The sequence below is a fragment of the Micromys minutus genome (assembly GCF_963924665.1).
Source record: "Micromys minutus genome assembly, chromosome: 21".
Taxonomy (NCBI): Eukaryota; Metazoa; Chordata; class Mammalia; order Rodentia; family Muridae; genus Micromys; species Micromys minutus.
The window spans coordinates 19,920,905-19,946,204 of record NC_137956.1 but is presented as its reverse complement, the minus strand read 5'-3'; the positions used below and the strand labels follow the sequence as shown (position 1 = coordinate 19,946,204).

The window sequence follows — 25,300 nt, the reverse complement described above, 5'->3', positions numbered from 1 at the left end:
TTTCATGGATTCTGCCTCCCCCTTTGCCAGTTATATCACTTGCGAAGACATGCCTGATGCCTGACGTTTTTGTCCCATAAGAGCCATCACCCTGATGTTGTCAGAACAATAGTGTCCTATGAGATTGTAGCACCACACTGGTTGATGTTCTTAAAATGAGACAGTGGTTGTAAATGTCCCTCTGCCTGCTGACAGCAGACTCCTTCTGATGGTCTCTGCTCATTGGGATAGAGATAAATGCATCTTATACCTCAGTAGCTGCCTCCCAGATGCCAAGAATTGTGCTAATTCTCCTGTGGTGAAAGAGGACACATTTGGTTCTCTGTGAGTAGGCTTTATTGCTTGATTAAGTTTACAGTAACTATTGTTAACCTCTAAAACTTTTTTTGCACAAACAAAATACCCAGGTTACCCAAAGATGAAGTAAAATTGTTATTCCTGTGACTGCACATGGGGTCATCAAATTGTGGTGACTTTGCTAGTGTCAGAGTATATCCCTTTTTAAAAATGAAGGGAAGCACCCACAGGTCACTCTATACATTCCCTAGATCTAATTCCTGGTCATAAAGCTTCCTTCCAAAGTGGTGGAACATTGATTCATATAAGTCCCCAGGGAGCAACATCTTAGAGTCAGAGTTCCTTAAAAGTCTGGGTGATAAGCCAACTTCCACCTCCAGTCCCCATGTGTAAAGAGTGTAAAGTCACCATTGTCCTAACATGTAAAGAACTGAGCCACCTGAAAAACTAACTCTCTTTGGAGTCACTAGAGAGGTTAGAGAAGGACATACCTCTGTCCCTGCAATTGGAGAAGCCAACCAGTATACACGGTAAATCCTGGCTAACCTGGTAATCAATCACTCAAAAGTGAAAACTGCCATGGAAACTGGGGCAGAAGTAGGAAGACCTGACTGACACATTGCTAGAGACAGACTACAGACAAACATGAGTGTTGTAACCAGGCCACACTTTCATTTGCCTTAGAAGCTCAAGTAGGTTCCCTACCCCCATCCCACCCCTACCCCCATTTATGGTTGGCTTTCATCCTGATCAGTAGTTAAATCTGATAAAATTAAGCTAAGCATTTACACTAGTAAAGAACATACTTTACCAAATTGATGTCTGGTATCAAAACATGTATTCCAGAAGCTTAGAGATATCATCTATGATGAATGTCCTCCAAACCACGGGGACTATTTTTTTTTAATATATAGGCCTATACTTTTTGAACTCTGGAAACTAAAAAATGGGGGGGGGGACCTTCAAAGAATAAAGAGAGGGAAAATCATTGTACTTATAAAGAAGCAAAAATAAGAATTATATGCTAGATTTTCTCAGAAGACAGGCACACAAGAAGGGACAAAAGTAAAGTTTGCAAAATGTTGAGGGGGACCCTCAAAACCCTAGAATCCTGAATTCTTGGAAATTATCCCTCATGGAACTGGTGGAGTAAATGCCTCAGGTTAAGAGCATTTACTATCGCTACCAAAGACTGGGTTTGTTCCAAGCACATCAGGCAGCTCATAACCACCTATAACTCCAGCTTCAGGAAATCTAACAACCGCTTTGGGCCTCTGTCAGCATACATACACACAAATACAAACAGAAATTAAAAATACCCCAGATAGGGAACCAATGACAGACCAAAGTATAGTTACTGCCAGAGTCCAACTTGGTAAGCTAATGAGTTTTATATGGGGGAAACTTACCAGAGCAAAAATGACTCTAAAACAGTGGCATCACCAATGCCCACCTCAGTGTGGCTAACAGTTATAAAATCTGTAAACCTTGAGAATACTCTGCAGCCCATAGGTAGCTCAACGGGAAAAAGAGTGTAACTTAGTTGGTCTCTGTCCCTTCTAGGCAGGTCAGCTTGTTTGAGTGTCTCTCAGCAGTCCTTACTGCTTATATATGCTGCAGGTAGTGAATCTGTTTAGTTTCAGGGACTTCCTGAATCCTTAAGTTGTTTACTTCCTCAGCTTAATGTGCTTACAGTAAAATGGACTATTCCAAAATATCCTGCATCTTAAGGAACTTCATTCCAAGTCAGTTTTGTCTTCAAGGAAAGTGCTACACAGCATCAGTCAAACAAAAGTTGAACCAAGGATTTTAAAAAGATACCTACAGCAAAGGCATGCAAATGTGAAATATGCTTATGAAAGCAGCCACCTATTGTGACATCTGGCAGGTGATAAAAAGTCAAATCAACAAGCCAGTCTGAAAACCATGAACTGTCTCTGAGTCCAACTGTATGTCATTCTAAAAAATTAAACTAAGAACTCAGTCAAGAGGTCACTGCTGATTAGCAGAGAGTGAAATGAAAAGGCAGAGAGCACAGGGATCGAGGGCAATGTGCCAGTTGTGTGATACCTGAACAGTGAATTTATGAACATCAGAATCACCAGGAGCACCAACTGTGCACACTGGGTGATGCGACATCATAGGTTGGCAAACTGTAACTAACACAGCATTCACACAGAAGTTGAGCATGGAACATGTATGCCAGGTGGCAAGGAGAATGAGGAAATCTCTACATTATACATTCATTTTTACCAAAATGCTCCAAAAATTTGTTCTCCGTTTCTGTGTTAAGTGTCAGTGCGTGTGTTTGCTGTCTAGGCACGCCCCTTCCCTGCTGTGTCTTTCTATTCTGTGTGGTCACTGTACTAGGATAAAGTGCCTTTAGTAGAGTTTAAGGACTTTGCTCAGTGATGTACGGAGTCCGCATTAGAATTCTTGACTCCATAGGTCTGAGATGGGCTGTAAGAAGCTGCATTCTCAGTAAGCTCTTGAGAGGGTGTTCCTGCTAGCCAGAGCAGTTCATTCTGGTAACCTCTGTATTAGAGCTGCACCTGGATGCTCACACTTAAATCCTCAGCCCTTGGCGTGTTTGCCCAAGTTGATAAATTGTTGATTATATTGTAAATCTAATTTGCTGTTCTTGCTTTCCTGCCCAGAAGGCTTTAGATTTCATTACAGTTTTCCATTTGTTGTCATTTAGGGTCGATGGTTCATGGCTCCAGGGGCAGGAGGGTGGGATGAGGTAACAAGGTACCCAGTTAGATTTATATTTCAGACCAACAGACTTCCTACGGTTTTATTTTATGTGTATGGGTGTTGTGCCTGTAAGTATGTCTGTGCACCACGTACAATGCCCACAGAAGAGGGCCTTTATTCCCTAGAATTGGAGTTACTGAGAGCCACCATGTGGGTTCTGGTAATTAAACCCAGGTCCTCTGGAAGAGCAACAAATGCTCTTAACTACTGAGCTATCTCTCTAGCATAAAACATGAACCCATTTTTAGAATTAATACGTCATGAAATACTCCTAATAAAATGTATTTTTCTGTACCTATAAGGAAATCTGTTATCTTGATTTGCATCTGTCAGATGTCCACTAAAATTTGTAAGATCTTGACCTTCTTTTGGCATGCGTAGTCTCCCTCCTGAGTACGTGTCTGTCTCTCCAAAAGCCTTATCCCAAAACTGATCTTAGGCACAGGGTGCCAGAGCTGGAAATCAGCCTGACTAACCTTGTAAGTTGCATAGGTGAGGAACTCCCGCATACACCTTACCGTATTCTCTGTGAAGTCATAGCAGTTCTGCAGAAAGAGAAAGAGGGGACTCAAGAAGTTCAAGTAATATAAGGGCCCCTTAGCTGGAAGATGTTCTTCCTGTCTGAGCAGTCTGCCTTCCTCAGATGTTAGTATCTTACCCTTGATACATTAGAATTACCGGATTCTAAGTCTCACTTTGGGTCCTGAAGTGGCTGGCAGGGAGTGTGGGTTGTAGAAGCCAAGGGACTGTGTGTGAGTAAAATCTTATTTCCCCAGGAAGCTTGGGCTGACATGAAACAGTCTCAGAGTGCCACAGTTTAACTTTGCCTCAAGCCAGATGTGAAACATTGTATTTTCCTTTCATAAATTCCTCAGCGGAAGCATCAGCAGCCACTTACTCTGTTGTTTTATTGGCTTTGTTCCTACTGTGGCAGACTAGCCCATGGCTTGATAAACTTCATTCTAGAACAGCATAGGATACTTAACTCAGTCTATGAGGATCTCGGCTCTCTGTGGGCTATATACCTGATCCCAGATTTGCTGTGTGACAACTTAAGAGTCTACTTCTTAGAGTCTCTCCAAGTATCAAAAAGTGTGCCTTCAGAACAGACAGAAAGAAAAAGAAACTAGAAACTCCTTCACATTTTCTAACTAGAAGGGGCTCTAATATAGGAAGTTGGGTGCTTCTATAGGAATCTGAAGCTACTAGAAACTGGCTCTGGGCTCTGTCTTCTCCTGGAATTAAGCTCCCATGTTTGCAGGACCTGCTTCTTCGAGGCTGCCAGTTGAGGTTGTTTTACAAATAAGAAGCTGCCTTGGAGGCCCAGCTTTCTGGCAGCACTGGGAAAGCTGGGAAATGGACACTTGAAGCTATAATCCAGGATTAAGGATCACGTGTCCGTTACTTTAATCACTGTGCCTCCAAATCCAGGAAACTGGACAGCGGATGGCAGGATGCTGGACGAGTAATCTCCGAAGAAGCTTCGGCGTCTGCCTGTCAGAAGCAATAGACTTAGCAGTAGCAGAAAGGCCAGGGAAGACAGCCCCTGCCTCAGGGTTACCTTCTAGCTCCAGCAGCTGTGCAGAGCTGAGGCTGGTGGGCGGGGCCAGTCACTCCTGACAAGAGCATTGCTCTAGGGGAGTGGGGGAGACGTTTGCCTTCTCTGGCAGACTCCTGCCCTAAATATGAAGTCGAACATGAAATGAATTTTCATTTCAGGTGAGGAATGTTATTAAAGCAAGTATACAGATGTTCCTATTACTTCTCTACAAGTCACCCGTACTCTTCCTACTCTTCCTGGAGCTCTTTCCTAAGGCTTACTTCAGGCCACCATCTCTATTTGACAAGGCACAGATGGATTCCTGCAGTTCTGACTGCTCTTCTGAATATTAGCACTGCAATTCTTACCGTTTGTAGCTGTGCAGACCCAAATACTATGTTCCTTCCCGACCCATACAGTCTCTGAATTCTTCAGCTTGTCCTGAATCTCTTTTCTTTTGTGCCTTTGGTCTTTTCAACATGCAGCTCCCCCTTTGTAGCTCATCTTCCTGGGCTCTTCTGCCTGCCAGCAATGATGTCTTGATTTTTCTTCCTCATTTCCTCCTGCTTAGCTATATTCCCACTTTGCTGTCAAGAGCCATGGATTTGGTGCCCGCCTTTCACTTAGCTATCAGGCAAGTTCAGCGGCGTACTTCTTCCCACCGCCGTCCTGACAGCGGCTAAGCTGATAGTCTCCGTTACCCTGCACTATGCTGGTTTCATACATAGTTGGTATCAAGAGGGTAGTTTCTGTTTAGATTAAAATAATAGCTCTTTGAACCATTTTAATTTTTAATTTGAAAATGTTAGCTTACTGGCTGAATTAGAAGGGGAAAAGTTATAGGACCATTAAACCTTTTTTGTGTTAAGGACTTTTGGGAATCGGTCCAAGCATATTTCTTCTCCCCTTAGTTTTCCAGTGAGGCCTTCATTAGCGTTGTGTAGCTAGCAGGTAGGCACACAAGACAGGGATCCTGAGTGTTTTGTTTATAGGAGTAAGCCTGGTGGAAATGTGAGTTAGCTGAAATCAAGGAGTTGCTGACCAAGTAGTGTTGTGTATAAGCACAGTTAGATACCATCTGGGTGCTATCTTAGTCCACGTTTCTGTTGCTGTGCTGAAACACCATGGCCACAGCAAGTTGAAGAGGAAATGGTTTATTTCACTTACACTTTGACATCACTATTTATTCTCAAAGACAGTCAGGGTAGTTGGGATGCTGCTTACGGCTTGGCACTGGCTTGTCAGCCTGCTTACTTACAGACCCAAGCCCCACGGCCCAGAGCTGGAACCACCCATAATGTACTGAACGCTACCCCATCAGTCACTAATTAAGAAAATACCCTGTAGGTTTGCCTACAGCTCCATCTTATACAGTCTGACTTTATGGGGTCATTTTTAATTAAGGTTTCCTCTTTTCAGATGGCTGTGGCTTCTGTCAAAGTGAGATAATAATAGTAATAATAATAGTAATAATAATAATAATAATAATAATAATAATAATAATAATAATCTAGCCAGGTCAAATGCTACAAAACTTGCAGTTGTTCGATTGAAACTCTGACATCCACATGAGATATCTTGCTTACTAAGGACCGAGATAAAGTCCACTTGGAAATCTCAGGATTTGAAAGTTGGTGCTGAAACATTGAATCACAGTTTTACCAGTGTCAAATTTGACCATTTCGGATACTCAAAAGCAACATGTTATCTTTAGTAGGGGAAAAAAAGAGGTCCATAGAAATAGGATTTAATCTTGACCCTTCCTTTGACTCCAGGGGATGAAGGAGCCTTGCAGTTTGCTGCCTCAGTGAGACACTGTGTTGCCTTCTGTATCATTCTATGTCACTCTCAGAGCAGCTATGAGATTATAGCCTGGAGAGAGAGTGACTGAAGGCCTCTTGTTATTGAGCCCCAGCTTACTATGAAAAAAAGAAAAGAAAAGAAAAATACAGAAGAGACAACGAAAATTGCTTGACCGTTGTTGTGCTAGTTCAAAGGGAAAATTGATATTTCTCAGTTTGAATTGCTTTCTCATGTTGCTTCTGAAGATCTGTAGAAAGAACTAACTTAGATGGTGTTGGAAGAAAAGTAATTTAAGAAATTTGAACAAAGCTGAAGTATAGTTTTCTCAGAATAAGTCCTAATTTTCCATTTTCTTACACTACAGTAGGTTGTGGTCCACTGTAACAGCGTGATGCTACCAGAAACATTTGAAAACAGGCTAGGGTAGATAAGAAAGGCTCTTCAGAGTTGGCCTTTGAAAGCATCCTTAATGCATTCTTTGTCAGTTTCATACTTGTACAATGTATTCTTATCTTATGCTCTCCCCCCATGGAGACCTTCACAACACATTGTCTCCTGCTTTCATATGTATTTCTAATGACCCACTAAGGCTTGCTTACATGACCGTGAGCATGGGTGGGAACCACTTACCAGAGCATGGTCAGCTTGCCAGTGTCCTTTCACAAATAATATGAAGACAAAGTACTCATCTTGCTGAATCTTGGCACAAAGAAAACAGCAAGTGTTTGTTTCCTAGATCTTTTCTCTTGACTTAAATGCCCTACAGGGGAGGTCTGTGTAAAAAGTAAGATCACCACAGGCTGTCAACAGAAGGTAATGAGTAGTCACCCTGGGTAATTAGTTCTTCTCCTAATTATATATTTTCAAACTTCTCTTAAGGGAATTAAAAATACTTGTGAGTTGAGTGACAGGAAGGATTCTCCTGTGAGAGTATAAACAGAGCATGACTTTAACCATATGCGAATTTAAAGAGACAAATTTATAAAGCAGAAGCCGAGCTGTTGGTTTCTCTGTCTCTTCTGTAGATGGTTCTTTATCACGACGCCATTTGCAGAGTCAGCCTACTGACAGACTGAATTCACAAATGGCTGTCAAAACCTCTGAGAAAGCATTGGTTGGTTTTTTTTTAACATATATGAAAAAAAAAAAAACACATTGTCATACTGTAATTAAAACAGAATACCTTAAGGAGTAAATCCTTGGGAAGGGTAACAAAAGAACAACAAGGCCATGCTGCCTCTCCCAAATGTTGAGAAAAAGACTAGGCTCACACAACAGGAAGCCGTGAAGTGTTGGGTGAGCCAAATGACAGTAAGAGCCCCCATCTCACCTTTTAAAGACATGCTGTAATACTTGATAATTTCTAACCAGTCTGTACATCAACTTACATGAGTACACATTTAAAAGTATTCTTCAGTTCTAGAAGACTTATATATGGTTGGTTCATAACGTATTAATTATCACTTGATATGACCTAGTAAGAAAATAATGATCCTAGGGTTGAGATGTAACCCAATGAAGAGCTTCCTCCCAGCCTGGCTTCAGACTCCCTCATCCAAGAGAGAAAGGGTGGGTAGAATAGGAGAAAGAGACAAAAGACTAAAGGGTGCTGGGGAATGCAGCCATTGCTTTTGAGCTGCAGTTGTTCTTAGGAACAATTGTGCTACAATGGTCCTTGTATGCTTCTGTCTCAGTTCCTTTGTTGCTGAAATTGCTTCAAGTGAGACAGATGAACCAAGCATCTTTCTCTAGCTACTTGGAGCCCCTGTGTTAAGAAGCCACTTTAGCATTTATTTTCCTGCCTTTGCTTTAATTCAGGCCCTGAGTGGAAGTAGTGACTAGCAAAAGTCTGGGGTAAAACAGAACTTTTCAAACTGTTCATCCCTTGTCTCTTCTAGAAAAATTTTTCGAGATGAAGAAAGGTCAATGCAAAGATGCGCTAGAAATTTACAAACGATTTCTGACTAGAATGACTCGGGTATCCGAATTCCTCAAGGTCGCGGAGGTGAGTGGCCCAAGCTTTGCAGCTAAGGTAACCATCACCCGTGTGCAGTGTATGGTCTGCACAGGATGTCTGGCACATGTCCAGGATGTATCAGTGTGTGAGGAAATCTTACAGTCACTTCTCCTAACCCATCCAGCAGTGCACCACATTCCTGCCTCTGCTGTCCTTTAGAAAAATCTATTCTCTGTTTATAAAGTATAATTCATGACTCCCCATCTCTCTTATCCTGCCAATGACAAATATAATTAAAAGGCTAAAGTATAAATTATTTTATAGGGATTATACATTGTTTCTTAAGGGTGTTTATTAGCCTTAACCATAACAACTGCAAAGCGCGGTTGGTGTTCTTGAGGTTGTGTGTAAATTGGAATGAAATCCAGGACTTGACTCACGCTGGTATGAGAAGTGAGACTGTACCTCTGGTGGGGATGCCAGTGAGTTCTCATCTCACATGTGGACTCGGTGCTATATCTGGGGTGCAGTGTAAGAGGTGCCAGAATCCAGAGCAAAGCCAGTGACACTGCAGACATGGGGCATTTATGAGATGTCTGTGCTTGACATTTTTCTACTACATGAACTTATTGTTTATATTTTGTATGGCTTTATCCCTTGGTTTAGCCACAGTTATTAACATCATCTAGTGAAAATCATTTCTGTGAAAGATTAGTTATGTGCACTCACTAAGCAGAAGGTAGCTTTGTTGCCCGTTACCTCCTGGGGCAGGAGCGTCCCAGCTCCCCACTTGGTGTTCTAGAGGAGGCAGGAACTGGGCAGTGTACAGTGAGCACACACTTCTCCAAACAGCAAACAGAGCTGGCCCCAACAGCTTTAGGACAAAGGATTGCTGACACAGAGGCTTGATTTTTTTTTTTAACCTAAGTTTGTTTTTGTGTCTCTTCATGCCTTGTGTTGGCACAAATCAGATTTATGCCAGTGAAGAAGAGATACACAGAAAAGGTGTCATTCTAACCACCAAATAATAGAAGCGGTTTGTGAACATTTATAAGACTGTTTATGGAATGGACACTAATTTATGAAACTTTTTTACTAGAATAAGCATCTAAAGTTCAGCGGGATAACTTTAATCATATTTATATAGCTCTCATTCATCCTTATATAAATTTCTATCATTTGAACACACCAAAGGTAGTATAAAATAACAGTTTGGTTATGATCAGTCAATGCAGAAAAGTTTATAGTAAATGTTCAGAGCTTGGTTGTGCCACAGATGGCATTCATGTATTGCATGGGCTCCCACTTAATGGTTAATCTGCAGTTAAAATCATTTTTCTGTAGAGTCTAAGGAAGGCTGATTTTAAATAAGAAGAATGTTATTTTAAATGTGCAACTATGGCTGAGAGCATATCTCAGTAATAGAGCAATGTGATTTGTTTGAGGTTCTCTGTTAGAGTTTTGATATCACGGAAGCTAAGCAATAAGCGAAGAATTTGTATTATCTATTTACAAAGCATTAGGGAGCTGTCCAGCATACTGAGTGGTCAGACGGTTTCTGTGGAAGTCCCAAGACTTCCTATAGGAATTGCTCGAAGTATGTCTTAGGTTCTTTAATCTACTTAGTTTCTTTGAGCCTCAACCTCATTAATAAATGAGGTACTATGTAAATTATCAATAAAATAAATTATAAAGTTATACTAAAGCAACTTTAATATTGATCAATAAATGAATTATTGAAGAAATTATGAGGAAGTTCTATGTGGTGTTTTTAAAAGGTAGACTGTTCTCAGTGCTAACATGGGCATGCTCCTAAGCTATCCTGATGAATGAAAAATTAATTCCAATACAAAATATGAGGCTATACATGAGATTGCAGAAGAGTGGACAGACTTGGTGAATACAGTATTAAGGGAGGTGACGCAAAATAAAAAGAGGCACAGGTCCCTTTCCTGTGTGAATCCAGCCTACCTTATCTACGTGTGTAATACATAAACAGTTGTAAGTATGGGAGTAATGTAACACTTGGAAGGGAGACCACGAGAAGGTAGCACTAGGTGACAAGGGAGGACAGGACGCAAGCAGAAAGACCCACGAGTCATGAAAGAGGATCTCAAGCTGGTCATTACTGTGGTGTGTGTGAGTGTGTGGTGGATATGTGACTACAAATTGACGGTGTAAGTGTAAAGCCGAACATTTCTCTCCACTGCTTCCGGATGGCCATTCTGACTGTGGACAGATTCCCCGAGAGGTCTTTATTTGGGAGTTAATTTGGATAAAATGTTTTTATTTTTAAAAAGAAAAGAAAATTTAAGTCTATATATTGCTGTTATTGGTGGAAGAAAATGAAACACTTGTATTTCAGATTTCCTTGGTTTTATATAAACTCTAGAACAGTGGGTCTCAACATTCCAAATGCTGCAACCCATTACTATGATTCCTCCTGTTGTGGTGTCTCCCAAACATAAAGTTACTTTGTTGCTACTTTATAACTCTAATTTTGCTACTGTTGTAAATAATGTAAATGTCTGATTTGCATAATATCTGATATGTGACCCTAAAAGGCTTGTGACCCACAGGTTGAGACCCCTGTTCTAGACAAATGTATAAGGAACTGGCAAAATGGTTCTGCCTGTAAAAGAGAAAATAGATACTACACTTGGTACAGAAAAATTAAGATAAATAACCATTCCCCAAGCACTCTGTGGGCAGAATCATTTAAATTTTGTTTGAATGGTTTCATAATGTCTTAGCTTCTATTGCATATAAAGGGTACACTTAAAATGTCTTCTTTGGAATGCTTTCATTTATTTTTAGATCCTAGTGAAATTCTACATACTTGTTATAACTAGCTGTAGTAATGAATTTATTACCTTATTATATTGAATGGGAAATTATGCCAAGAGCATATGCTTAAAGTAAGGTGGATACATAAAGTGACACTTTGTTTACACCACGAATAAGCTGTAGTTTTAATAAATCCTATGAGTGATCTTATATTAAATGCCAAAAGTGTCATAAAAACCCAGTAGTAATTTTGAGGTTTTTTTTTTTTTTTTTCTTTCCTCCACAGCAAGTTGGTATTGATAAAGGTGACATTCCCGACCTCACACAGGTAAGTGTCTCAAGGGCTATCAGTAGACCAGACATTGATAATTGACAGATTGCCACAAATGGGCATACTTATTTTTTTCTAATTATTGATTATGTTTCTGGATATAAACAAATATTTCCACTGCCCTCAAGCTGTGACTTCTTTAATGGCAACTGACTATTCTAACTGGGCTCACTGCTTCGTTACTGAGCTTGAACCAGTGAGAGCTGTGAATGTGTGTGACAGAGCTTGGGATCTGAGGAGCTACTTCTGCTCTCCCTGTTTCCTGCATGTGCCTGGTCTGAAGGACACCCACAGAAGGGAGAAACCCTGGTGACCAGGTTTTGCATGCTCCCCACCCCATGGAGAGGAGTAATTTTTTATGTTTAAATGTCAGTGCAAGCTGCGATCACTCATCAGCCATGGTGGGTGCACAGCTCCTGAGGAGGAGGACAGACACTGAGTTATAAATGGTCTTCGGTATGATTGATAGGAACTGGTGGGTTTTAAATAACCCGTGATAGTAAATTTCAGTCTCACACATGCCCTTGTACTAGAAGCAGCATGGAGGGGTGGCCAGAGGATGCAGAACTGTTCTCCTACACTTTTAAATAATGTCATATTGTATATTATTAATTTGCCACCTTTACAGGTATTTTGAAATAATTTTACACTTAAAATCATATGTAAGTATTACTAAAAATTAGGAGGAAGGTTGATGGTAAAGGCTTTCTCTTTTTATATTACTAAAGTATAAAAATATCAAGAATTTATACAAGTAAAATTCACTGAATAATTCAGAACAGGATAGCAGTGTACTCTTTAGGGGAACAGCCTCACACTCATAGATGAAATACTAGTTAAAAATATTTTGGCTCCTTTTAGTGTTATCTACTGAAGTATATACCTGAATAAGATGTTGACCTTTTTTAGCATGGGTAAATATTAAGTATGCAAGAAGTACTTTAAAAATCTCTTTGTTAAGTTTATCTTTGTAACATCAGGATGTTTTCACTTTTTTCATCTATAGCTAAATACTACACTGCATTTTTCTAAGTATTCCAAATATACTATACATGTTTTTTTAAGGATGTTATATGTTTAGCTTAATGAGCAATTTTTAGAAATAGCCAATTTTCCTTTATACTATAACCCTCACTGTGGGATAAATGCAAACTAGCTATTTAGCTCAGGAGAGCCTGGCAGGTAAGAACAGGCCTTCACATGCCTCCCTTTGGGCAGTCTAGACGCTTTGAGAGAGTCAAGGGACCAAATAAATACCTCATTGGTTTTCAGTTTTAAAAATGATAGCAGATCATAGAAGGAAGGGCCACGTACTTGGGTTTCATTTTTAATGGTACAGAATACTCATTGCAGCTGATGTCATCTCTCAAGAAGTCTATAGACATATTTAATGATGCACGCTGTATGTGCCAGGACTTGGGAAGCCTAGCAGAAAGCTGTTCTGTGATAGTCATTAAAATCCAAACATGCTATCCTGTTTTTCTTGTGAGTTCAAGAACAACATAAAACTTCAATATTAGTATTTATTTTTAAATTACCACCCCATAAAAACTCCTCTAACTAAGTTCTGTATGCATTTAAATTTCAGTATGAGAATATGGCATGCGTCTGGAATGTCTTAATTAGTAGCTTGATTAAGGTTTTTTTTTTTTTTTTTGTGGTTGTGAGCTACATGTTTTCTCTGTGACTGTGAACCACATGCACCGGCTCCATAAACCCTCCTCTATTAGAGCCCCACTCTCCAGGCTGAGGGGAGTCTCTCATTGAGCTAGGGACTTGGGAATCCCTAGTCCCCTCACAGTACAGTCAGGCTTAAGCAGCAATGGAAGGCTTCTGAAGTTTAGCCCTTTAGAGAGGATTAAATCAGGATGAATCTAGAGGTAGATCTATAATACAAGGACCCATTAACTCCTGTGAGATGAAGGTCTGCTCTCTACCAGGCTTAAAATGGCTTCTATGGCATGTCTTCTACCACAGAAATGAACAAAAATGTCTGTCTGAAAGGAATTAAATAGGGCTCAGGGGTTAAGTGTGCTGACTGCTCTTGCAGAATACCTGGGTTTGTTTGTTTCCCAACACCCAAGTCATGTGGCTCCAGCCCCTGTAACTCCAGCCCCAAGGGATCTGGCACCAGCACCATCATCTGGCCTCTGTGGGTACTGCACTTGTGAACAAACTCAAATGCTTTTCTTTTTTCTTCAAAATAATTTTTTTTCATGCAATATAGTCTGATCATGGTTTCTCCTTCCCTAACTCCTCCTGGACCCACCCTACCTCCCCACCCACCTAAATCCTCACACCTCCTTTCTCTCTGTCTTTAGAAAACAAACAAAACCAGAATAAAGAAAAAGCATACAGAACAAACACCAAAAAACTCCATAGAAGCATAAAATCAGAAACCATAATACACAAACAAAAGACCAATAAGACTAAAAAATGCCAAAGCATGAAACAAAAAAATCTACAAAAATACCTTTGAGTTCATTTTGTGTTGGCCATCTACTGCTGGGTGTGAGGTTAATATATCAGTGAGTGAGACTCTGTTGGAGAAAATCAATTTTTCCTTTGCAAAATAAATAAATAAATAACATTTAAAGAAATGATGGTGACCAGAAGGAACTCATATTGAACTTAGAATTAAAATTTCTAAGGACTAAAATTTCTCTTACAGGAAAACAAAAAAACAAACAAACACAGAAATTTAACACACATCTCCACTTGAGAGGATGGACCATAATCACCTGTGTGTCCCCACATAACCAATTTATGAAAATCAATGACATTTTCAGATGATGTTTTTCAAGACTAATTTATTTATTTCATGCATGTGAGTACACTATCACTGTCTTCAGACACACCAGAAGAAGGCATCTGATCCCATTACAGGTGGTTGTGAGGCACCATGTGGTTGCTGGGAATTAAACTCAGGACCTCTGGAAGAACAACCAGTGCTCTTGACCACTGAGCCATCTCTCCAGCCTCAGATGATATTTAAAGTACTGTTCTGAGGAGTAAGAGAATGTGGTCTCCAGCTGACATATTTCTTCCCAACACTAGGAGTGGTTTCTGAGATCTCATTCAAAGTCTGAATTATGCTATATTTTTTTAAAACTTGATTTTATGACCTGTAGTATATAAATGACAGGTGGATGCATTTTTTCTTTACTCTGGGTATCACAATAAGCTGTGAATTTATTTCAAAAGATAATGTGCATAATAGTATTTCTTCTTTGGAGTTGTGCGAGTTCCAAATTTTAAACTCCGTTTATGAAAAGCTCTTAGGTCTTGATGGCCGGAGTTTTGGCTGACCTGAAAGCTGCCCCTTCTAGAGATTGTATCATTGATGATTCTATGGCACATTTATTATTCCCTGTCACCTGTTCTTTCCACCGGACAAGTCTTCTTGATTGACCTGATCCATGTGGCCATTTTTCTGAAACCAGACGGTAAAGATGCGTTTTATCAGTGCTCCCTTAAGTTTCTCTTGCCCCTGGAGAGCATTCTGCATTGAAGTTCAGGAGGCCATTGATACTGCCTACTGTGTTCCAGGGGTCACTTTACCACTGACCGTGAAGGGGCCATCTGCCATGTGCTCCCAGACATTCCCAATAAGGACGTCTCACTTGGAACGTCCCATGTCCTCATGAAAACAGTAAATGTCAGGGCATTTGTTTTTAAAGCTCCTCTAGGATGAAAGGCTCCAGTGCATTATGTGTGGAGTGTGTGGCTCAGTAAGTCCCCCGGAGCAGGGCAGTGTCGTCATTCTCCTGACAGGTTCACTTTTCAGCTGTTGTGATCTCTACGGTGCCCAATCCTTCCGTTATTAGAAAGTTGCCCACCAGGCGTGGTGGCACACACTGTCAGTCCCAGCACCCGAGAGGCAGGTGGATCTCTGAGTCTCAGGCCAGCCAGGGCTGCAGAGTAAGATCCAGGCTCCAAAACAAGGGTGAGGAGTAAATGTGTCAGGAAGAATGGAGTTACAAGCAGTCTTCCCGATGTATGGTCTTAATCATCGTTGACAGGCCAGACCGTGCATCCTTGTGAGTCTTTTTTCTTCTACATGTTTGTTATAATTGTTTTTGCTTTTCTTAAGTTGTTAGTTGAGCTCAGCAAAATATATATATATATTTTTATTTATAGTGCATTTCACATGTAGAGAACACGGGTCTTATGACTAAGGGAGATTCTGTGGCTTGATATGTGTTTCCCACCATAATTTACTTGAAAAAAGTGTAAATCTGTTCTCATGCCTCTTGAGCCACCTTTACTATTATCATAACACATACACACACACACACACACACACACACACACACACATACACACATACACACAAACACACACATGCACACACAAATACACACATACACACACATACACAAAAATACACACATACACACACATACACAAAAATACATACATACACACACACAAACACACACATACACACACATACATGCACACGGCTATAGTAAGACATGAGAAGAATGACCGTGAAGTTCTCAGATGAAAATTTATAAAGGCTTAAGTCAGTTAAATTTTCTGTTTAAAGTTACAATGCACATTTATCTAGTGATCATTTCTTTGAGATATAGAATCTAACTTACAAAGAAAAATTTTAATTAGCTACCTCCAAGAATTTATTTTGAAACTTAATACATTTATTTTCAGCCAGAGTTTGCTGGAAATCTGTCTTCACCTGAGCTGTATTTGACATTTTAATTTGGGTCATTTCCTAAACATACTAGATATCTTGACGTTTTCGCTCTGAAGTTTGTTGGGCAGAGATAATAGAGGTGTCTCTTGCTATCCTACTCTGATAATTTGGGTCAAGTCAATATGTTTATACTTAGTGATTATTTTTATATATAGTTACAATTTTATACCATTTTTTATAATCATGTAAATATAATAATCACATAAATGTTGAAAATTTGAGTCTATTATAAAAATGAAAATTAATATTAAATAAGCACCAAAATATCCAAAAATTTTAAAACATTAATAAACATCTGATTTAATGTTAGGTGCAGGTAAAATATAGAATTATGTGAATTTCTTGTAATTTTTTTTGTACTTTTACAGTTAGCATGGTTAGTGTGAAGTCCTTCAAATTTCCCATTAAGAAACAAATACCAGAGTGTACCTATAAGTGTGTGCTGATTTTTCAGCATTCACTGCTTTTCCTTCAATCTCTATATTGTTGAGATCTAGTTTGTATTAAGAGAAAAAGAAAGTTCAATTTCTAATGCTTGAAGAGTAGTTTGGGCAAATGTTTGCAGAGACCCTTATGTCCCCTTTGAATGTACAGTATAATACCATTTTTATTGCCTGAAATTTTATAGAAACATTGAATTTTTAAGGATTGAAATATATCGAACCTAATTTTTACACACAATTTTATTATATTGGTTGGTTACTTCATTATCTATATAAATTAAAATACTAAATAATTGGAGAATCTTAATTGCCATCAGTATTAAACATTACATTCTTATTGCCACGTAACCCTTTTTAAATTGTGGTGATAATATTTCCTAAGACTTCAACCAGGCATGCATAAATGAACTTTTACTGTATTTTCAAATGTCTATAAATTTATACTTGGGCACATATGTTTTGGATTTGGATGCAAATACGTGCCTATTTCTTTTTCACTGTGGTTCTGTGTGAAGCAGTGTCGAACTTGACCTTAGTCCTTAGTAGATGCCTATCTGATGCAGGAAGCACCCTTTACTGAAACCATGTTGTAATGTCACTGGGTTTATAGTAGAGGTAAGTCTATTTAAGATGGGCCTATCTGAGATGCCACAGAATTTAAATATCTACATGCCAAAGAGCATAGGATGAAGTCATCTCGGCCAGAGTGTCACATGAACACACAGTGTTACAGGGACATTAAAGTGTGCTTGGCTTGAGAGAGAACAACACAGACATTTGTTTCTATTTCTTGTTGTAGGCTCCCAGCAGTCTTATGGAGACCCTTGAACAACATCTAAATACCTTAGAAGGGAAGAAACCTGGAAACAAGTAAGCATTTGCTTGTATACCGTAAATAGGATGAAAAGTACCAAGCGGCTCTTTGTAAGAATGAGATTTCTCAGGGGTAACTACTTATCCAGTGCAGATCCAGAGTGTGTTTAGCTTCCATGTCTCCTTGGTTCCCTACCCTTCCTTCTAGCATATGACATCTGACTTACTTACACAGGTCGCCTGCCTGCAGGAAATGTCACAGAAGAATCCATGGTTTGCAGCAGGTTGACTGGACCTGCTGGTTTGCAGAGATGTCTTTAGAAGTTACTCTTACTTGGGTGAATGAAGGATTGCAGGCCCCAAAGGGGATAGGAACTCCACAGGAAAACCAGCAGAGTCAACTAATCTGGACCCTTGGGTTGCTCTCAGAGCAACCAACCAAAGAGCACACACAGGCTGGACCTAAGCACCCTGCACATATGTAGCAGATGTGCAGCTTGGTCTTCATGTGAGTCCCAAACAATGGGAGCAGGAGCTGTCCATAAAGCTGTTGCTTGTCTGTGGAACCCATTCTCCCAACTTGGCTGTCTTGTCTGTCCTCAGTGGGAGAAGCCCTGTCCTCAGTGTCCCAGAAGCCCCTCCACTCTATCAGAGGAGAAGGGGAAGGGAACAGGAGGAGGGAATGTGATGGGAAGACCAGGAGGAGGAACAATGACCAGAATGTAAAGTGAATAAATAATTTTTTTTAAATGTTACTCATTAGAAGTTAAAGTTATCATGACTCAAACAAGCTGAGTTTCACACGCGCCCTTGAATACCAAGACTTCCTAACTGTAGTGTGAGAAAAGGAAGGCTTTAGAGTATAGTTTCCAGTGACACCATAAACCCTTAGGCATACCATGCTACTGATGTTACTCCAGAATCATTCTGTAGAGGGAGTAGCAAGCGGTGATTCACAGTTTTTGCTGGTTCTGCTACCTTGGTGCTGGAGTACTTAGTCTTCTGCTGTTTTCTTCACCATGTACAAAATGCTGCCCAGGTTCCTTTATATCCCCCCTTGCCTTGGAAACAGACATCAGAATTGTCTGTGTTTTCTGGCATCTGTGCCTTGGAGCCACCCTCCTCCCAGTTAAGTAGATCCTGTGCCCCCTGGGAGGACCCTTTGCAGTGCCTCCTTCTTATGAGGCCTTCCTTCCTTAGTCACGAGCTTGATTGTACTGTGGCTGTTTATCCACATGTGTTATTCCATGAGGTTTTGTGACTCTAAGTGTAGGGACTGTTTTATAGCTGATTATCTGAACACTTAGTGCAGGGCCCGCTACATAGTCAGTGTGCAGTTCCTCATGAGTGATCCTAGCAAAGCTGGAGTTCACTTAACTCACCAGAGAGCGCAAGAACTGATTGTTGCAGGGCTGCAGGCCAGACACAGGTTTGGTTTGATTGGTTGGTCGGTTGATTTTTGCCAATGGCAAAGCTGTGAAAATTTAACTCCCCACCACCACCATGCCCGAGCATTCTCGAAGAGCCTAGACTTATGGTTTTACCCCGAGCATTCTCGAAGAGCCTAGACTTATGGTTTTGTTTTTGTTTGTTTTTTTTTTTTAAGATTTATTTATTTCATGTATGTGAATACACTGCCACTATCTTCAGACACACCAGAAAAAGGCATCAGATCCCATTACAGATGGTTTTGAGCCACCATGTGGTTACTGAGAATTGAGCTCAGGACCTCTGGATAAGCAGAGCAGTCAGTGCTCTTAACCACTGAGCCATCTCTCCAACCCTAGGCTTATGTCTTGAAGCTACATTTTTGTAGTTTCTTTTGTCTTTTCCTCCTCAGGTTATTTAGTATAGTTTTAGATATAGTATATTGTGTAGTTTTGCATTTTCAGCTGAGGAGGTTTTCAGGCTGAGGCCACCCTCTGTTGGAAGCTGAGAACCCTGCTCCAGTAGCTAAAGGGCTTTGCGTATGCACTTTCTCTCCCTGATGAGAGCCTACGTGTGCTGCAAGCTGCTTCTCCACCTTCCTTAAAGCTTCCATTGGTCCTTCACCAGTGCCTTCCTCCCTTCTTCAGGCTCCTCAGCCAACCTTCCACCTGAACTTGCCTCTCTGGCCTCTGAGGGCTACCTGAGGAAAATTACCGGTAGGCATTTTTAGAAATGGGCTGAAACACCACAGTCCGTAGCCAAATTCATTCAACTTAGAATAACTTTCTCTAGCACCTTTTTAAATCACTTTATGCTGGTCGGGTTCTTTTCATTACATTGCTGAAGCCACATCTTCTGCTTATTCTGATTTTAAGAAAAACAAGCTCTAATAGTTAACTCGTTTCTTCTCTGTATGTCTGTGCTTACGTGGGGACTCAAGTGAAGGGTGAGTACCACGCTAAGTTACCCCCCCTTCTTTTGCATTTTTTATTACTAAAAATGCAAACAAAGACCACCTGATATCCGTATTTGCTATTTGGAATTTTGAAAATTCATTAGTGTCCATTAGTGTCCACTGGTACAGCTATGTCTTTATTGTGTATTCTTTTATCTCCCAAGCTGACTGACAAAGATGGCTTTGCTTCCTTTAGGTCTGGTTGGATCATAATTAACAGCATCTCCTAGGTGTATAAATGACCCTCTTATCTTTTAGAAAAGGTGTTTCTGTTTGATAAATGAAAGATTTTTCTCCTGGTATACTGCAGAAGGCCAGGGAAGCATCAATGGTTTGAAGATTATATATAATATATGCATATTATATATAATATAACATGCACATATACATATTGCTGTTCTATAGCAATACAAAACTATTTAAACACTGTGACAATGTATATGCACTTGCAAATGTCTGCTGTGATAATCCTAGACCAGGCAGTGGTGGCGCACGCCTTTAGTCCCAGCACTCTGGAGACTGAGGCAGGCAGATCTCTGAGTTCAAACCCAGCATGGTCTATAGAGCAAGTTCCTGGGCTGCACAGAAATCCTGACTTAAAACACAGCAGAACACAAAACGGCTGCTGTGGGAGACATGAATGTCATTTGCTCTTAGTGTTTCTCGCCCACCACCGGCGTGCACCGCCGTGCATAGGCATGCACTGAATGAGCACAGTGCTGTGTGACACAGCTGTGTATATTCCCGCTCTTACTTCATAGTGCAAAAGAGTGAAATTAATGTGATTTCCCTTGGGGTATACTAAGTGTTGAGCTGACATAGGGAACTTTGGCTGTCTTTAATAATTAAAATTCTAAGAGATTTATTTATAGACTTTTACATCTCTGTGTTTTTCTGGATAGCATGTATCCATAAGAATTATTGTCAGGAAGTCATTCAATAACATAATTTCCTCTTTTGATATCTTGCTTTTTTCCATCTTTGAAGGAAACATTGGTGTCTGCCGTGTTCATAGAAAAAGCCAGTAGGCCTGTGTGTAGCATTTTGGAGTTTTTGCTTAGATTACAATATAGATAATACTCATTCTCATTTCAAACTGTCAGTACTGCATTAGTTCCCCAATTTGGTCCACTATGTTATAGATTTCTATGAGGCCTGGTTGTGTTTCCGTTGTAGTGATAACTCACACAGCCAATGCAACTTAGGGAGGAAAGGTGTTTTCACCTCGCGGCGTACAGTCAACCAATGAGGGAAGTCAAGGCAAGAAATCAGTCAGGGCAGGAACTAGGAGGCAGGAACTGAAGCAGAGAACAAGGAGAAGCATTGCTAACCTGCTCAGCCTACTTTCTTCTACCATCCAGGACCATCCTCCCAGGGATGGCCCCACCCACATCAGCTGTCAATCAAGAGAATGCCCTATAGCCTCTGGTGGAGGCATTTTCACAATTGAACTACCCCTTCTAAGATAATTCTGTCTTGTCTCAAGTTGACAAAAATCCAACCAGGACACTATACATGAAATTATAAATGAATGTTGGTCTGCAATAAATACCCTTGTCTATAAGCAAGATGTGGTAGTATTTCTCATTAAGTCTTGGTGGCAAATCTGTAGGATAGAATATCAAGCAAGAAATAAGTAAGAAGCAGCAATGTATGACCTGCATGCAGGAAAAGAACTAATGTGCCGTCTCACATGTGCTTTTAAGGAGCAGGGTTGAATGTGGATCAGAGACAAGCTCTGGGTGTCAGACAGTTTTGGAGCAGATTTTAATCAGTGATTAATGGCCCCATAGAAATACCTGTGACCCTGTGTCAGGTAAAGGTGAGATAGAGTCAAAGGGGACAGAGGTCACTCATGTTACCAGCTTAAGATACTTTTATCACATACTCATTTATTTGTGTGTGGGGGCGGGGGCAGGGACCACTTGTGGGAGTTACTTCTCTATCCTACATGGGTCTAGGAAATCAGGCCTAGCAGTAAGTATGCTTAATGCACTGCGGTACCTCACTAGGCCAAAGACAATTTCTTAAGACCCTTTGGTTCATTGGTGACTATAGAATAAGTACATAAATACCTTCTTAAACTTTTAAATAATAACCCCCCCCAAATGCCAGATGCTGTACAGCATGCTCAGGTAATGAAACAGCAGGATGTATTCTTTCATCTCAAAGAACTTAGCACCCAGTGATAGAGACCGGTAATGAGAGACAGTTGGGGTGAAATGCAGTGGGTATCCTGTCGGCTCAGGAGAGACAGCCCGTTCTCTGCTGTCTGTTTAATCCATGGGGTAGCTACAGGTAAGGCTAGTAAGAGAACCTCGGGGTTTAAGTGCAAAGGCTGATGGCTCACACAGCTTGAAACTGAGCACTGTAACAGCGGAGGGTGGCATTCTGCCAGCTTTTGTTGTACTTGTGAGCTAGGAAACTGTCACCAGTGTCTATGGCTGGTAAATATTTCAGTTCCTTCCCCCCGCCCAGTACTTTAAAGAATTGGCTCATGAAACCCGACAGAGAAAAAGGGATTTGTTCTCGGGAAGTGCCCATGTCAGAGGGTGTCTGTAGTTTCTTTGGTTTTGCCAAGTAAGCATTGTTGTTGGGGTTTTCTTTTCCTTTAGGTTTTAATTTTCCTCCTTTTTATTTAATGTTTTCATATGATATATTTCATTTTCTTCCCTTTCCATGCGTATGAAGGAAATGATGTAAGTGGGAAGATATCCAAAAGTTAGTGAGATTTCCACCTTACAGCATTCTAGATTCTTCCCTTCCTGTAGGTGCCAAACCAGAATCACTTCACTTTAGCAGAGCCTTTGAGATGGGAAGGTCCAGGTATGCATACGGTAGGAAAAGCTAGTCTGTGGATAGGCGGAACTTGCATTCTATTGAACAGAATCCCAGCTACTGATCTTGGTATTTGTTCTAAGCTGAGTGACAGCCGTCCTTACAGCTGACCAACTACAGCTTGCTTCATTTTGTCTTCTTCTTCATTTTATGTTCCCCCCGCCCCCGTTAGGAAAGTGTGAGCCGCGCAGGCAGATGTTTCAAACATGTGTCTGTCTGCAATGTATGCTAGAATCAGTGCTAACTGTAAAGACTATTTAGTTCCTTAATTAGAACTGATCACCAATGTTGCTCTTCTCCAAACTCCCACTGGTTAGGACAAAAGCATGGGTACGGTTTTTTTTTTTTTTTCTAAAGTGTTTCCATTACCGGCGTGGAAATCACACACAGGCAGGAGCGTGGCTGTGCACATTGGGTCTGGTTCACTCACACAGCTCACAGGGAGCTTGCTCTTTTATTCTCTAGGGTTCCTTCTTTGATGCGTAACAGTTGAAATTAAGTGGACTGCAATATATGGTTCTGTGTTTCGAGCTTTCTCACTCTTTGAAACAATAAACAGGTATCAGCTTATGTAGTGTGCGTATTCAGAAACCTTGGGTAAGTTTTAGAAATTGAAATTTGAACTGTACTTTTTGGTAGATATAAGCAATAATAAATGACTCAAGAGAAGATAGTTTTGAATTTAAGAGTGTCTGCTAAGAGATTATAAGTCAGTGGAAATATTGGGAAAAGGACATCACTGAGCAAAAGACACGTGTTCTAAGCTCCTCTGTTGCTATTAAGAGCTCTGTGAAAATAATCTAACACGGGATGAAGTCAGGTGCATTCATATTTTATTTTCTTGCATTTCCTTTAGATCTGGTGCTCCCTCCCCATTAAGTAAGGTAAGTTGGTTTTTTTCTCTGGCTTTCTCCTTTTACACGTAGCATTGTTCACTACAAAGCTCAAAGCACCAAGAGCATTTATACTGCAATACGGCAGCCACACCGTAACATACTCTCTGGATTTTCCCATCCTCCAGAGTCACCAAACAGTAATGCCCATGCCTCCTGACCTCAGTTCCTAAAAACCACCATCCTTTCTATGTCTATAAACTGGACACCTCGTTCGAGTAGATCCAGTCTGTCGTTCCATAAGTTATTGATTTCACTTAATGTCTTTAGAGTTCAGTCTTAGCTTTGGAAGCCAGGATTTTCTTTTTAAGGTTGAATAACAATCTCTTATACACATGCGCGCACACATTACCTGTTTGTTCATTTTTCCTCCAATGGGTATTTAAGTGACTTCCAGATTGTCAATCTGACAAACAGTACTGATATAACTATAGTGTGAAATGTCTTACTGAGGACTGGAGAGATAGCTCAGTGGTTAAGAGCAATCACTGCCAGGTTCAGTTTCCAACACCCACACTGACTGTCTCACATCCGCCTGTAATTCCAGTTGAAAGGGAGTCTGATGCCCTCTTCTGGCCTCTGTGGGCACTGCATGCACATGGTACTTTTAGACAGTTGGGAACACACGCATCTTCATAAATAAAAATAAATAATTTTTTAAAGTATCTGCTTGAGACTCCATCTTCAATTTGCTTAGGGTATGCATCTAGGAGTAAAACAGATGGATCACTTGATTTACATTTTTTTTAAATATTAAGTTATTTTTATATGTGATTTGGCTTTCTCTTAGAACCCCAGTTTTTAAACTTATGGGACAGCTAAAAACATACATATCTGCATAATGTTTGATCATTAAAAATTTTTTTCTCATATTGTGGATCCGTGACATAGGCCGGCACAGGGTGCTGTGTGTATTTTAATGATACAGGGAGAAGCTGTTATTATGTGCCTTTGCTAAAGTACTCTTAGTCACGCCTTCAGCCATCTCTCTCCCAGAGCCAATGAAAGGGCGGGATTAAATGAAAGGGCGGGATTAGGGCTGTCCCTGAGAAAAGCATGTGCTCTCGTGGCCCAGACTTCACATCTGCCGTTGCGTTTTGTAGAACGTGTAATCGATGTGCTTTTTCTTTGACAGATTTCCATTATGCAATTGCTCCCGTTACTCTCAGGGATGTCATTATGACTGTGTCAGTGATTTCCACATAGCATGTGCTCTGCCTGTGCCTGGCTGGCTGTTTAAATTCTCACAGGGCCTGAAAAAAAAAAATTGAGCAGAAATCTTTTCAGTTTTTCTGATGTGAAGACAAACCGTTAAAACCATGTTGCCATGTAACAACCTCCAGCTTATGACTCTGTAGTGTGGCCAAATCAGGGCTTTCTTTAGGACAGTCCCAATTGTCGCTGTTACATTTTTTTGAGGTTCTTGGTATAAGTCATTTGTCATATAGGCCTCTGTCCACCTTCAGGTCTGTATTAATATTGATGGTTTATTTGGTGTCCTTATGTTCTCCCTGCATCTTTATTTATGTAAATAAACTTCTTAGTCTGTATACGAGTCTTAGTTTAAAATTGAAGTCTTTTTTAAGAGCATGGGAATGATGTCCTTAGCTGTATAACTAGTATTTTCCGGTTCCTTATGGTGCTCCACTGGGAAGCCTTAACCTTTTTGTTCCCCAGGGAGAAATCATTTGTGATTATTTACAGCAACAGTAGCCACACTGCTCCTGTGTTTATCTCTTCA

The 25,300-nt window shown here is 40.4% G+C and overlaps 1 protein-coding gene across 5 annotated transcripts in view; it reads left to right on the top strand.

Moving 5' to 3' along the window:
- Window positions 1–25,300, top strand: part of SNAP91 (synaptosome associated protein 91) — a gene marked incomplete at both ends in the record, with an annotated part of 106,271 nt that overhangs the window by 43,290 nt on the left and 37,681 nt on the right. For all 5 annotated transcript variants that reach the window (XM_080934254.1, XM_080934253.1, XM_080934252.1 and 2 more), the window contains 4 exons: window positions 8,296–8,402; window positions 11,428–11,469; window positions 17,432–17,502; window positions 23,523–23,550. In XM_080934254.1, the coding sequence (XP_080790380.1) occupies window positions 8,296–8,402; window positions 11,428–11,469; window positions 17,432–17,502; window positions 23,523–23,550 (248 nt within the window). The remainder of the gene's footprint in view (window positions 1–8,295; window positions 8,403–11,427; window positions 11,470–17,431; window positions 17,503–23,522; window positions 23,551–25,300) is intronic.